We start from the raw sequence: 13,267 nt of genomic DNA, 5'->3' as shown, positions 1-13,267 counted from the left end.
TGGCTATTAAGTCCTATCTAATTATTTTTTAGATATTTAAGTATCTCTTGGATTTAAGCGTATATAGTCTTGAATCTTTTGTAATCAATATCAATTTTTTTTTACTCAATACTAGCTTCTAATATAAAGCACATTGTCTTATAAATCAAAATGCTCATTACCAAGTAATTTAGATAAAAAAAAATGCTCTATCCATGCTTTTTTAAATGTGAAACCAACACAAAAGCATAAAACTCTTTATTTAAATTCTATCAATTTTTTTGTTTTTTCAATACATATAGTCTTTTTTAATGGTTCTTATTAAAGTCTTATACTTTATATTATTTTTATCAATTAGTATTGCATTTGGCCAAATTATATTCATATTTTGAAATACGGTAGACATTATGAGATATATTAACATTTGGCCTTGATCACTATTCTTCTTGGTAGTACAAAGCATAAAAAAATTGGCATCTCCAATCCCATTGCATTGAAGTAGATTCTAGCATACAATGATATATTCTATTAATTAAGCTTTAACATTAAGTCTACAATCCATGCCAAGTTTGGTATAATATCTTTTGTTCTTTCAAGCATGTCTTTGTTTGTATCTTTAATACAAAGAGTCACTTCTTTGCTATTGGGCTCTTTGGATTTAAAGCATGATAAAGTATATATATATATATATATATATATATATATATATATATTTACCTATTTAGGGATCATGTCTTTGACTACTTCATAGTTATTTTCATTGCATCTTTCTTCTATTTGAAGATGATATAATAGGCTTGTTGTTTCTTTTGGATCTAAAAATAAAAAATATTCATTATTTATATAATAAATCTTTTTAAAAAAATATCTTTGCATCTTTCAAAATATTCCAAGGAAAATTTGATGTTATTAAGAGTATCAAACATTTGAGCACAATTATCAATTATGCTTTAATAAACAAGTAAAAAACCAACAATATTTCATTGATTTAGGATCATGGCTATTTTGGCTTGTATTGATATGAACTTTGATATTTATTGTAAATATACATATTTACTTCGATTATATAAATTAAATAGAAATAAGTATAAGTAAATAAATTTGATAATATCTTACAAAAAAGCTTTATAGATATGATTTGATTTTATATGTATTTATAGGTGATTGGTAGGTTGAAAACTTGGCTAATAAGTTGGCCACTTGTGGTATAAGTTTGTCATGTGGTGTGCACATGAAAAATTTGTCTTACAAGTTAAATATGTGTTAGAGGTCTTATAAAATATTGTTATATAGCTCCTAGTTAGATAGTATATATAGAGACAAGAGTGAAGCCTTCTTCACTCTTGTCAATGCTTTTATTATTCCTGGTCTTATTTTAAGAAACTCTAATTTTCTCATCTTTAGCAATAGCCATTCTAGTTCAATATTATACCATCTTTGAGTAATTATCTACTCTTTTAAGTAAAACAAGTGTATATTGATCTTTTGATTCTTTGAGATTCATATCCTTGACAATATCTTGTCTCTCATTTTTAGAATATATGATTTTTACAAAAAACTTACACCATACATGTCTTTTAGGAGATTATTGTTTAAACTTACTACTATTATTAAATGAATCAAAAGCCTTGCAGTAAAACTTTTGTCCTAAATGGCATACAAAGATTACTACTTTTGAAGCATATGATGTCTTTTTTTGGTATTAATGTTTAACTTCAATACCAACACATATTAAACATTTATATTATTTATAAATTCTTCTTTTTGTGCATGAGAAATTGTATTATGTTGAATGTATTGTTGAAGTTGCTAAACTTATTGAAAAATCATTTCTTCAAATCTAGGTTTTGTAAACTCATATTCAATATAAATCTTAATGACTTTAATGATATAAGTCATTGGAATTCCATACTTGTTCATTCTTACCCTCTATTCCAAATCATAAATTTTTGAAAGAATTTTTGCATCTATAAGATAAGACCTTCTTTATCAATCTCTATATTAAATTGTTGATGTCCATTTGTTGATGTATGGAATAAAGTTCTATATTGCCAACATAATAAAATAAAAATAAATAAAAATAAAAACCATCAGTTCTTAAAGTAGCTGCATGTACTACGTTGTAAACATTTCAAAAACTAAATCCGACCATGATGATCTTGTCAAAGAACAAATCAAATTCATCTCATGCAAAAATTGATACCAATTAGGTCCTTGATATCATAGCTCTGAATCCTAGACTCAATTTCAAATGTTCAAACACCACAAATAGGTCGTCATATCTCAATACATTATTTTTAGAATACTTTGTCATCAAAGCAATGAAAAATACATTAAGGTTTGAAGTCTAAGCTTAATAGCACACCAATCAAGTAACTAGTGAAGATCTTTAATTGCAATCTACCACAAGTTGGAAGCAAAAGAAGGCAACATCAAGCAATTTGTAAATTAAGAGATTCTAGTATGATGGAGATGAGTTTAAAAGAATAACAAAATTTAAAGCTATTTTTAAATAATATTGTAAATAAAATATATTACTCCATTTTTTATGCAATTTTCAATGCAATTTTGTATTAATAAATGAATAGTTGTTTAAATTTATTGTTTATTATTAATATAGTACATGACATTTATTATTTGCTGGGCAAAGAATCAATAGTAGAATATTTTCGTATTTCAAATAATATTAATAATTTGAATATATTATCTATTTAAGAATTTTGATTATTAAATTTAATTAATATTTTTTAAATCTAAAAATATTTCATAGAGCCTAAAGTTAGTACTTACACATGTTGAGGTGTCATCTACCAAGATGTTTCTATTATTGCAAATCTAAAAAAAAAAATTGACAAATCTATTATTATTATCTGCAATTGTTTCATTACTACAATACTACCCCTTGGACCTTTGTTAATTCTATGTTCACTAGTTTGTTACTCCCTTTTAAGATCAATTATGATCAATTCATCCATTCCTAAAATTTTAAATTCCAAACTTCTTTGCTGAGTAGTTTTTACTTTTGTTTTTTAATTAAAATAATTCTAATCAAATTTCAATTCATTTGAGAATTTGGTCATTCTTATTTTACATTACTTTATTCTATATTAATATATTTTTTGGTATGAAGTTGGTTATTATACTCCTTATCCATTATCTTTTATCATGAATGTGATAATCATGTAGATTTGGGTGCTATACATATATATAGAATAATCCTAATTAATCTTAACAATTTTTGTCATTCAATCCACAGAAATACATGTTTACAATCACTGCTATGTCTCAAACACTGATAATGAAAACCGTTAAGGAAAAGAGACGGTTACTACAAAAGGACGTGGGAATAACTTTGAATCAAACAAAGATGGCACAGTTGGATGATAACCAAAATCATATCCTTAAATGCTGAAACTCAATCCTAAAGTATTCCTAAGCTAGACAGCTGAAGAATACTGCCCTACATTTAAAAGAGTCACACTGAGGGCACTACCATGAATGCAACGGTCTTGAGGTACACAGGGCATGACAAAGGATACATCATGAACTTTTGTTAGCACATGACCATGCCTCTCCAAAAAAAAATCTTAGATATACACGGTTCGCACATCGTTCTGCCCAAATGGAACCCCGCAACCAGGACATTTCCGATGTCTTGAATCCAAGCTACGTTGTATGCAGGGGCTACAAAATAGGTGGTAGCACTTGGTAATAACCGCCTGTAAAACAAAAATTCATTTAGTATAGCAAATATATAATGGCCACCAAATACCAGCTTACAGCGACTAGATTCTGCAATTGAAATATGCTCGTAACCAATGATTTTAGATAGCCTAGTATATTCTTCAGTTCAGTTTGAAGAAATTGGTGGATGAGCGTAACCCTTAACTAATACACTGCTATCCGTGGAGTGCCTTTTGATTTACGTGATCCCTCACATTAAAATCCAAAAAGCTGAACTCAAAAAATACCAAAAAATGATGAAATAATAACACAAAAATCGAGATACAATTTGCACTAGCCACATGAAGAGAAGAGCACCTGAAAATTTCGATCGTGGCAGACACTGCATTGCAGGATAGCTTTGTAATCATTAAGTTCTTCTTGTAAGAGTTCTACCATGGGCCCACCATCGTGAAGGGAATTCAATCGTGCAGATTTCACATTCAAAACGTCCAACTCCTCTTGAACCCTTCGCTTCTCAAACCTGTGGCAGGACCATAATCATCACTACAACCTGCTTAAGTAGTTGCAGACAGGTTCATAGCCTAGACCTAACCATTTACACTACATGCGAAAGAAAGATGTGCATACTAAGCATAACTAAATAACTGCTTTGATATAGTCTTATCCAAGTATGCTGCCATTTCCTGGTTGTTCCCAACATGAAAACGAATGCAGACCTCTCCTTTTCTAATTGCAGCTTCACATTCAGCAATTTCTGACCGCGCTCCTCCAACACTTGGTTAGCCGCTGCTAATGCTGAATTGGCAGAAGATAACTCTTTCTCCATCTCAACAGCTTTTCGTTTTGCACTTTCCATTGCTGATGATTGCTGTCGACTCTCATCTGTAGCTTTCGCAAGCTCATGAATAAGCATTCTAGCCTGCAGCGAGAAAATTCGTTCACATTTGATATTTCGATGTCAAATTGGACTATACCACATCACACGTCGAAGATCTTTCTTTCATTACGAGGGTCACACTGACTGAAATAACGTACTGAACAATATTAAGAAAGAAAAAAATGAATCATTGAAGAACAGCATAATACCAACTCATCAGGAACTTGACTATTTAGAAGCATAAACTAACAGTCCACCCAATAAGCAGTGTGGAAAAAGCGTACTTGTTCTTCTAAACGAGCAATTCGCTGCTTGTGGAGATCAGCGGTTGCATTTGCATGTTGCATACGGGCATTTAACACTTGCTTCTCAGCTTGCAGTGAAGCCTGCAGCTGCTTAGCTTTGAGACTCTCTGACATTAACTGATTCCAAACATAAAAGGATCCATGTGAGTAAAAGCAACTGCTCAACCGAAAGAGCGCTTTTCGTTCAAAGGATATATGAAAATATATCAAATGTTCATTTGATTGAATCTACATGTCAAATGTCGTTCAATCTACATTTTTGACATGTAGATTCAATCAAATGACTTGATTGAAAAAACATTCAGAAAGCTTACAAGACTCCCAAATAATTCCGGACTAAGTAACTAAAGAACCCATTTGCAAGAGTCCAAAAATTGATTCCCAAGCAGCAATACATTCCCACATCTCCGTTAAAGCTCGCTTGAAAAGGTGTGTAAAAGTGACAGTTACAGGTAATTAAGTGCATAATGTAACCATACCTGAGCATTGTATTCATCACGTTCTATAATTTCTTGAAGCAATCGTTTATTTTGAGAATGCACGTCGTCATAAGCTTGACCAATATTCTGCAATTTCAGAGGTAAAAAATCTAAGGAGAAGAGACCAAGCAGGGAACAAAGAGACCTGAAGTTAATGTAGGAAATTGAAAGAGAACTAAATTTACTAAGGTAGAAAGGCATCGAACATTACGACACAGAACGTTAGAAGGTTACAAAAATATCAGATACAGCAATTGACAAAGGTGTTCAACACATACACGTATTTCACTTGTGTACGTCTCCTCTTCATCTTTCTTGTTATGTAGCTTCTCTTTTAAATCGTGGGCAACTCTGCAGCCAAACAAAGCATCTATAACTATACGCCCAACAAACTAAAAATGAACAGCTTCCGGAAGGTTGGTCGGTTATATCCAGGAAAGGTACGAGAAAAACAGCCACATGTTTTTTTATCACAAGTGTTGATATTCTTCCAGTAAAACTGAGATTTCAGCAAGTCCAAAACATCCCTATAAGAGAGTGTTGTCCTGCACCAAAATAGGACCGTTGGTGATGCTCAGATATAAGTAGCTTTTGTGAGATGTAATTCTGAGCTCTCCAAATTCGAGGATACATTTCATAATCTCGGCTCAAGATGGAACTTAGCAATCGCATTGCCCTCATCAACACGGCAGAAACACTCTCACGACCATCAGACTACTTCCTGATATTTTTTACCTGTAAGAAGCCTCTAAACTCTGCCGCAGTTCAGCAATCTCAGCTTCAACCGCAGCAAGCTTCTGCTGACATGCGGCCTCTGCTTCATTTGCTTCTTTCACACGAAGCTCTAGACTGTGTTCGTCTAGAGCCAACTGCAGTCGTTGCACTTCTGCCCGAGCCCTACAATTCGCCTGTTGTAATTCTCGTACTTCCCTGTACAAAGTCACACTAGTTAAACAGCCTGTATGGCGTTGTGATAACTAAAAAATTGAGTACAGTAGGTGCAAAAAGCAAACGCAAAATAATTGCACAACTATACGACATGCGTTCTTAAACAGCTAATTGACTCAGAATTCATCAAAAGACCTCCAATTTCAAAATTAACTTAATTCACTCTAAATCTTAACCATCTTCGCGGCACTACAGTAAATTGTCTGCTACGGAATAGAGTCCTTAATGGCAATAACCAAGCTCATGAGATTTATGCCCAGTAACACAATTTTCAGGATTAGAAAACACTGTCAGCTGTAGATTCTGCTAAGTTAGAGCCGAAGTACAAGCATCCCATAAAATAAATACCAATATTACAAGATATGTTTTGATGCAGAAATTTTCATCCACAAAGACTGAACTGCAACACCAAAATGTCATAAGTACTTAACAAGTTCACCTTGGATCAGTTGATTCCTTGTTGTACATATTCAGAATAAGCTTTAATTCTTTCTCACTATCTTGCAAACCCCTAATCTGCAAGTTGACAACAAAATATGGCTCAATAGCCTGGTCATGGTGGCTAATACGAAGAATTTGACAATACAACTAAAGAATTATATCTTGCACCGTTCACTGGCTGGAGGTTGGAATGCAAAAAAAAAACTGAGCCTGCTCCTTCCAGAACAGTACATGCCACAATGCCCCAGTACTAGTTTTAAGATGACAAATCTACCTCATTCTGGATGGAATTCAGTTCCGGAACTTGACCAAGATGCTGGTCAGACAGTTCCCGACTTTCCTTGCTCTGCATGTGAACAGATTAGATGTCAGAAAACATTTGATAATAATAAACGCTGATGTAACACAGACACCTTTGCGAGCATAAAATTGAGCATATCGCTCCTCAATCTGAAATCCCTGTTAGTTTACCTATTTATTTTGCATATACAAACGTGACAGATCATCACACAAGTCTGAAAACCTGAAAACCAACAATATTTTTAATCATTGAATTTCCATATGGTCTCTTAGCGGGCGTGGGATATGAAAGTGCTGAACTACGTACTTTTCTTTCCAGCTTTGCATGCAAGGAATGAAGCTGTGCTCGCAGAGAATGGACAGCTGAGCCTGTTTCTTTGAAGTCGTATAGCTGACCTTGCATCATAGCTATATCTTCATCAAGATTACTAATTACCTCCTTCAGATCAGCCACAGACTCTTTCCTTGCTGTGAGATACAAAACATCAACGAAAGATCAGAAAGCCTAAGCTAAGCCATATATTGGTCACCGCCTCATTTCTTGACTAACTAAGAGATAAGATTGTATAACAACCCCCAAGTCTACAGTGCTGGAAGCTTCGAAATACGATTTTAGAATCCACAAGTTCGAAAACAGATAACACGCTCACAAAATCATGGAAATTCTCATAAAACACACCTGAAGCCTGAGCAGCGTCTGTAACTCTCAGTTGCAAGGTGTCACAATCAGACATGCACTGCTGGAGCTTTAATTCCAAATCATCTGCCCGAGCATCTGAGAGGATGCATGCCCTTCGAGCTGCATCACCAGCCTCAGCTTTCAATATAGCCTCTTTTTCGCGACGCAAAAGAGATATACGCTCTCCCTGCGCGTTGAAATGGGGATCGACTCGTCTTATTACATAAGCACAATCAAGCCTAAAAATAATATAACCATGTCCCATATGTACAGGATTTACTGAGCAATAGCCACCTGGCTAGGCAGCCTGGGAGCTCCCATAAACATCTGAAGATTTTTTAGTGAGTATCTAAATGTTCTAAAAAATGAAGAATTAACTGCCTGCTTGCCAGAATATTCCAAAATAAATAACAAATGCAATAAAACATTGTAGTGAACTCAAAAAAATTGTAGATAAAAATGGTTGACGTGCACTCATGCGCAACTAAGCCATCCGCATATAACTGGAGCAAATTCAAAGGAGATAAGTGAAAATTGATGCAAGTAAAACACTATGTGACACCTAACTGACAACCACACACCTGTAACTCGTCTACCATAGCCTGATGCTTCTCAACTTCACCCCTCAGATACTGCACTTTTTCATGCAGTGACTGATACTGCCGAGAAGTCATAATGGATTCTTGATCATCCAGTTCGTCCTGCTTATCAAAAGGAGTTGATATCAATGCTTGACCGTATGCATGGCTAAAAACCTACTTAGCAAAATTAAAATTACAATACACCCCAAACCATAAAATGAACAAGGCTTGTAGTGAAACTGACCTGCAAGTGCTGGATTTTCTGAATAACATCCAACTGATTATTCATGGCTTCTTCAAGCTCAGTTAGTCTTCGAGCTGCCAATGTCTGGCAAATCACACATAAAATTAGTAATGTGATTGTATAACTTTCGTGATTACGAACATCATGGCTCATATGCTCGTGACATGCACATCACTCCCAAACCTTGTAACTTGAAAGATAAACATGCGATTCCAGATGGAACAAACTGCGAAGTTTTCAATTACCGATCTACTTGGTTCATACATCTATTTATCTACACAAGCAGCCTTCCGATTGAAAAGATTTTTAAAATTTCAAACCATACAGAATTTTGTTTGCCAATTGCTGACCATTCACACGATAGAATGTCTATAGCAGTTGCTACCGACTGAAACGATAAATCACTGGAACTATTCAAACAAGTTTAAAACAATTTCTTCATGTAAATAACACTAATTCAGCTAAAATATTATTTCAGAGGAAAAATTCAGTACCTTGGCCTCTTCCAAACCAGCTTCCAGTTCACAATTCTCCTTAGAAACTTTTACTTGTCCTGCACCTCCTTCCCCAAATTCAAATGTTTTACGAGTTGGAGTGGCACTGGGAGTGGGCGGACCAGAGAGCATCGCATCTTGAGAACGAAGCGCAGCCAACTGGCGCCTATTAGACTCAAGGTCAGCACAAGCTTCCTCCAGCTCCCCTACAGTGCCAAAAAAATCGTGAGCATACAATGAAAATGTTGAAGCAGCTCTATATTGAAATCACAGGTATATCCACGTAGAAGCTGTTTGTGGTTAGCAGGGTTATGGGAAACAAGAACAAATTAACACCTTTTAATCTCTTAAGCTCAGCTTGGTCCTTCGCCTGAAGGTCACGACAAGTTCCCAGCTCAGCTGAAAGTTCCCGGTGCTTTACATGAAGATCATCCACAAGACCTCGCAACTTTTTCGCCTCTACATATAGCTCCTCATTTGCTTTCACAAGCGACCGATTGACACCTGCCATATCTTTTAAGCTCATCATGCTGTCCCACAATTTCCAAATGACTGTCTCCGCTGGCTTTCAGATGCAAGATGGGTATGCAAAATGATAAAGGGATTTTTCACAGAGAAAAGTTTTGAACCTAAGATACGTATCAAAAATACTACTGCTAATAATAGATTGATTGATAATTCCAATTAGAATAGAAACATGCTTTACATGACACATCTTTATAGGCTAACTTCAACGCTCTGCCATTCATGTAAGCTTCCCCACCATTAGAAGCAATGCCATTTCGAAAATTGCTCACAAGGTCTTCATTTCGAGCTCGCTCATAATCAATACTTTGCACAATATCCTTCATGGTCTTATAAGTTGTTGCCTCTCGGCTAGAGTGTCCAGACTCAATTGAACCATTACTTCCATTGATTATGGAACTCTCGGTAGCTCCCGTATCGAGCAACCGCTGCAAAAAAGTCTGCGCTGGGAGAACTGAGGCATCATTCCGATCTATGAAAATAACACAACCAAAAAGATATCAATATTTCGTCAACATAAATTAGTTAGGCCAACCTTCTACAAAACCACAAAGACTCGATTATGTGTTTAGGGACCCAATCACTCCAAAGAAACACAACCGTATCACAAATTTCACGTAGGTGCAGAAATGAAAATTATTGCGTTCTTGTGTTTATGGAGCTAAAACTTCAAATTTTAAAACAAACAAAAACAACAAAAAGGGCACATTAAAATGCACCTTTAGAAACAGATCCCGAAACTTGAATTCCGTTGGTTGTAGTATTGGCTCGCACAGTAAGCAACTCCAAATCATCCACAACCTATATTCGGCGCTTTAATCCCTTAAATTAGTGACATTAAAGGATCCCATCTAATCGCTCCTAACTTTGATTAGCTCCATACAAATGTAATCCTACTTGTATGATAAAACTTGCACATATTCCTCCACAACGATATGGTACACAAAACTCAAATTATAAAAATAAAAACTGAAGATAAAAATAAAAATGAAAATAAAAAACAACAGGATTTTCGACTCATTCAACATGCAGTAAACAAATCAAATAAATGAACATTCCGTTTATTTAAAAATCAATAAATCCGCCTTTACAACAGATGATAAAAAGAGGATCTGGTTCCTGCTCATCGAGTGTATTAAAATGAACTCTCCCATGTCAACGCAACATGAAACCTGCACAAAAATCTAGAAGCCTCACCTGATTCCATACACGACTGACAATTGAGAGGTTCTCATCGAATAAGGCCTGCTTGCTATGCAGTTGCTTCAATCTACCCTCCAAAACAGTTATTTCGTTGCGCTGAACCTCAAGCTGTTGAGAAAGCTTGTGGTTTTGATATTGCAACATTTGTGCATCCACCTGAGTTTCCAGCACACCAGCATTGTACCTTAACCTAGGAACTTCCACCATGTCCTATACTTAAGTACAAAAAAGTTGCTGTTCAGACAAGAACAGTCAATGAACATATTCCCATGTTCTTTTCTCTGAACAAGAGCGTAGAAATTTGAGAATTACAGACGATACGATGCAATGAATGCACGAAAGACGTAAGGCTTACCTTTTTCTCCTCAGCTGATGGTGTAAAAGGTTGTTTCTTGACTGGAGGGGATACAGAATGGTTGTTAAGGTGGCGGCGTTTGCGATCAGGTTCTTCTGTGCTTCCCATTCTGCCTCAACTCTAGCTTGGGCGTGCATGATCGGGGGCTATCGTTACCAGTCAATCTTTCACAGTCCACAGTATGCACGAGGATTAACAAATTAAAATGTCTAACTTTAATCACAGAATTTATGTTCTTTGCAAAATACAGCTACAACTCTCTGGAAAACTATTGGAAACAAAACTTGAACAAGCTTTGAGCAGAAATAAAGATTTCAAGCAAGACAAAATATAGTACTAAGCTACTAACACTCCAAAATCTGGAATGAATGTGATCTCGTTACCCAACCTCCTTAACAGAACAACGAGATGGAGAGGAACAAGCGTGTGGCTCTAAAAAACTACGTGAGTGTCCCCTGGACCAAAACAGAGCCAAGAGAAAAGTGACCAAGTAGTGCACATGCTAACATGAAAACCCTCAGCTGTTTAAACTGTATCCTCAAAGCCCAGTCATGTCATATTGAACTAATAATCTCAGAATTGCCAGCTCATCATACGCTTGTGGGCTTCTAGTTAAGAACCTGTCTCGAGCCCTAAATTCGAAAAAAATAAATAAGTGAAATAGGAAATCCTACACCAAGACAACTACGCAGCAACGCCATGATGACTAGAATCTACGTCGAGCGTGCATATCAGTCCTACAGAGACACCTTGTGCTCAAAACTCTCAAAAACAACCAAAGAGCCTCTCCGACTAGTTCCGTAATCCATGCGAATGAACTTAAATCTACTCGTTGATGAGCCCTAGCCAACAAATACACTCATTCCTACCCCCGTTCACAAAAATAAAATCAGAATTGTTAGAAAGGCTACGACCACCATAATTTCACATTTCCCACACTATCGGCTAACTCATAGTCGTTCGCAATCGCTCCCAGGTTTCAAAAAATTCCATAATGCCATCTTAAAGTGTCTAAAGGAATCTCCAAACAATTTAATACACGACAGGATTTTGCACCTCCCTCTCACAATGACTGCCACATATCCACATAGCCTGAACACCACGATCTGGCCGTTAAGAACTGATAACATACCTCCATGATCCGCAGCTCAGTACTCCTCTCCACTAGCGATCGAAGCACCGAAGCAGGAAACCCAAACCCTGGCCATGTCCCAAAAATACCCTCTCTCTCAAATATAGGGCTCAAGCATCGCTAATGCAAACAATTCCCGGAACTTGGAAGCACAGCGATAGGGACGGAGCGAAGCGCTATGGCGAGTGGCGTTGCAAAGCTTGAACATACGACGCCGAGCGGAACAGAGAGCGGGCGTTGGAGTGAGAGTCGAGGAGGGAGGTAGAGAGGGAGGGGGGATGACAAGCAGAAAGGAAAGGAATGGGAAACAAAGCAAAGCAAAGGAAGGGAAGGGAAGGGAAGAAGGGAAGACAGACTCTGGTGGAGCGGAGCCCGCGAGGGTGTGGGGGAGGCGGGTCTCGGGGTGGGGGGTCTTCGTAGGGGTCTTGGGCTCGCGCACTCCCCCTCCCCCCGTTTCATTCAGTCCGGAAGCTTCCCTGTAATGAAGGGACCCGTTCTTCGGGGATTCCTATCTTTTTTTGTTTCTGTTGAGAATCTTTTAAAGAAAGAGAGAAAAGAGTAGCTAGAAGTAATATGCACACATATGTAAACACACACACAAGAAGTCAATTTATTGATAGGGTTATATTTCTTATACAAAGAAAAGGGGAGAAGATAAACAATGTATCTTCACTACATTCCAATCCCTATAGCTACACCAAATATTGTAGATTATAATAAATAATATGGAGAGCTCCGGCTACATTTAATGCTCTCAACACTCCTCTTTGTTTTTCATAATATTTATATGCATAGAAACATAATCTATACTTTTTTGAAATCTTGTAAGATTAATAATTAGTGTCTCATTAAAACCTTATCTAGGAAATCTTATCATATTTAAGGACAAAACCATAGATGAAAGAAAAAAAGTACAACATTATCTGAAGAGTTCATCAAATTTCTTGTTCAAGAAAAGTAAGTTGCTACATGCCAATGCTATAAGTAAGTCGGCGATGGTTGCACAAAGATATAACTTTGGTGAGGAGATCAACAAGG

General features: G+C 36.2%; 1 protein-coding gene across 1 annotated transcript; it reads right to left on the bottom strand.

The window, feature by feature from the left end:
- Positions 1-3,304: 3,304 nt before the first annotated feature.
- Positions 3,305-12,591, bottom strand: LOC112293692 (E3 ubiquitin-protein ligase BRE1-like 2). Its single transcript, XM_073539825.2, has 20 exons — positions 12,230-12,591; positions 11,098-11,261; positions 10,737-10,898; positions 10,259-10,340; positions 9,778-10,011; positions 9,351-9,518; positions 9,015-9,220; positions 8,521-8,604; positions 8,277-8,396; positions 7,696-7,882; positions 7,324-7,484; positions 6,991-7,062; positions 6,715-6,791; positions 6,063-6,257; positions 5,606-5,678; positions 5,328-5,414; positions 4,828-4,965; positions 4,383-4,585; positions 4,021-4,186; positions 3,305-3,698 (listed from the first exon to the last, which is right to left on the bottom strand). Exons 2-20 carry the CDS (start codon positions 11,203-11,205, stop codon positions 3,567-3,569), a joined length of 2,655 nt encoding a protein of 884 aa, XP_073395926.1. The 5' UTR covers positions 11,206-11,261; positions 12,230-12,591; the 3' UTR covers positions 3,305-3,566.
- Between the last annotated feature and the right edge of the window lie 676 nt (positions 12,592-13,267).

Source organism: Physcomitrium patens, chromosome 16 (assembly GCF_059467195.1).
Source record: "Physcomitrium patens ecotype Gransden chromosome 16, ASM5946719v1, whole genome shotgun sequence".
Classification (NCBI taxonomy): Eukaryota; Viridiplantae; Streptophyta; class Bryopsida; order Funariales; family Funariaceae; genus Physcomitrium; species Physcomitrium patens.
Note: the sequence above shows the minus strand (reverse complement) of the source record. Positions and strands in the feature narration are given on the sequence as shown.

Excerpts from the sequence above, each read along its gene's own strand:
- LOC112293692 (XM_073539825.2), bottom strand. The coding sequence starts at position 11,205 with ATGGGAAGCACAGAAGAACCTGATCGCAAACGCCGCCACCTTAACAAC. Across the intron at positions 10,899-11,097 it reads CATCAGCTGAGGAGAAAAAG|GTGGATGCACAAATGTTGCA; the intron begins GTAAGCCTTACG and ends CTGGAAACTCAG. Across the intron at positions 7,485-7,695 it reads AGACGCTGCTCAGGCTTCAG|CAAGGAAAGAGTCTGTGGCT; the intron begins GTGTGTTTTATG and ends TGTATCTCACAG.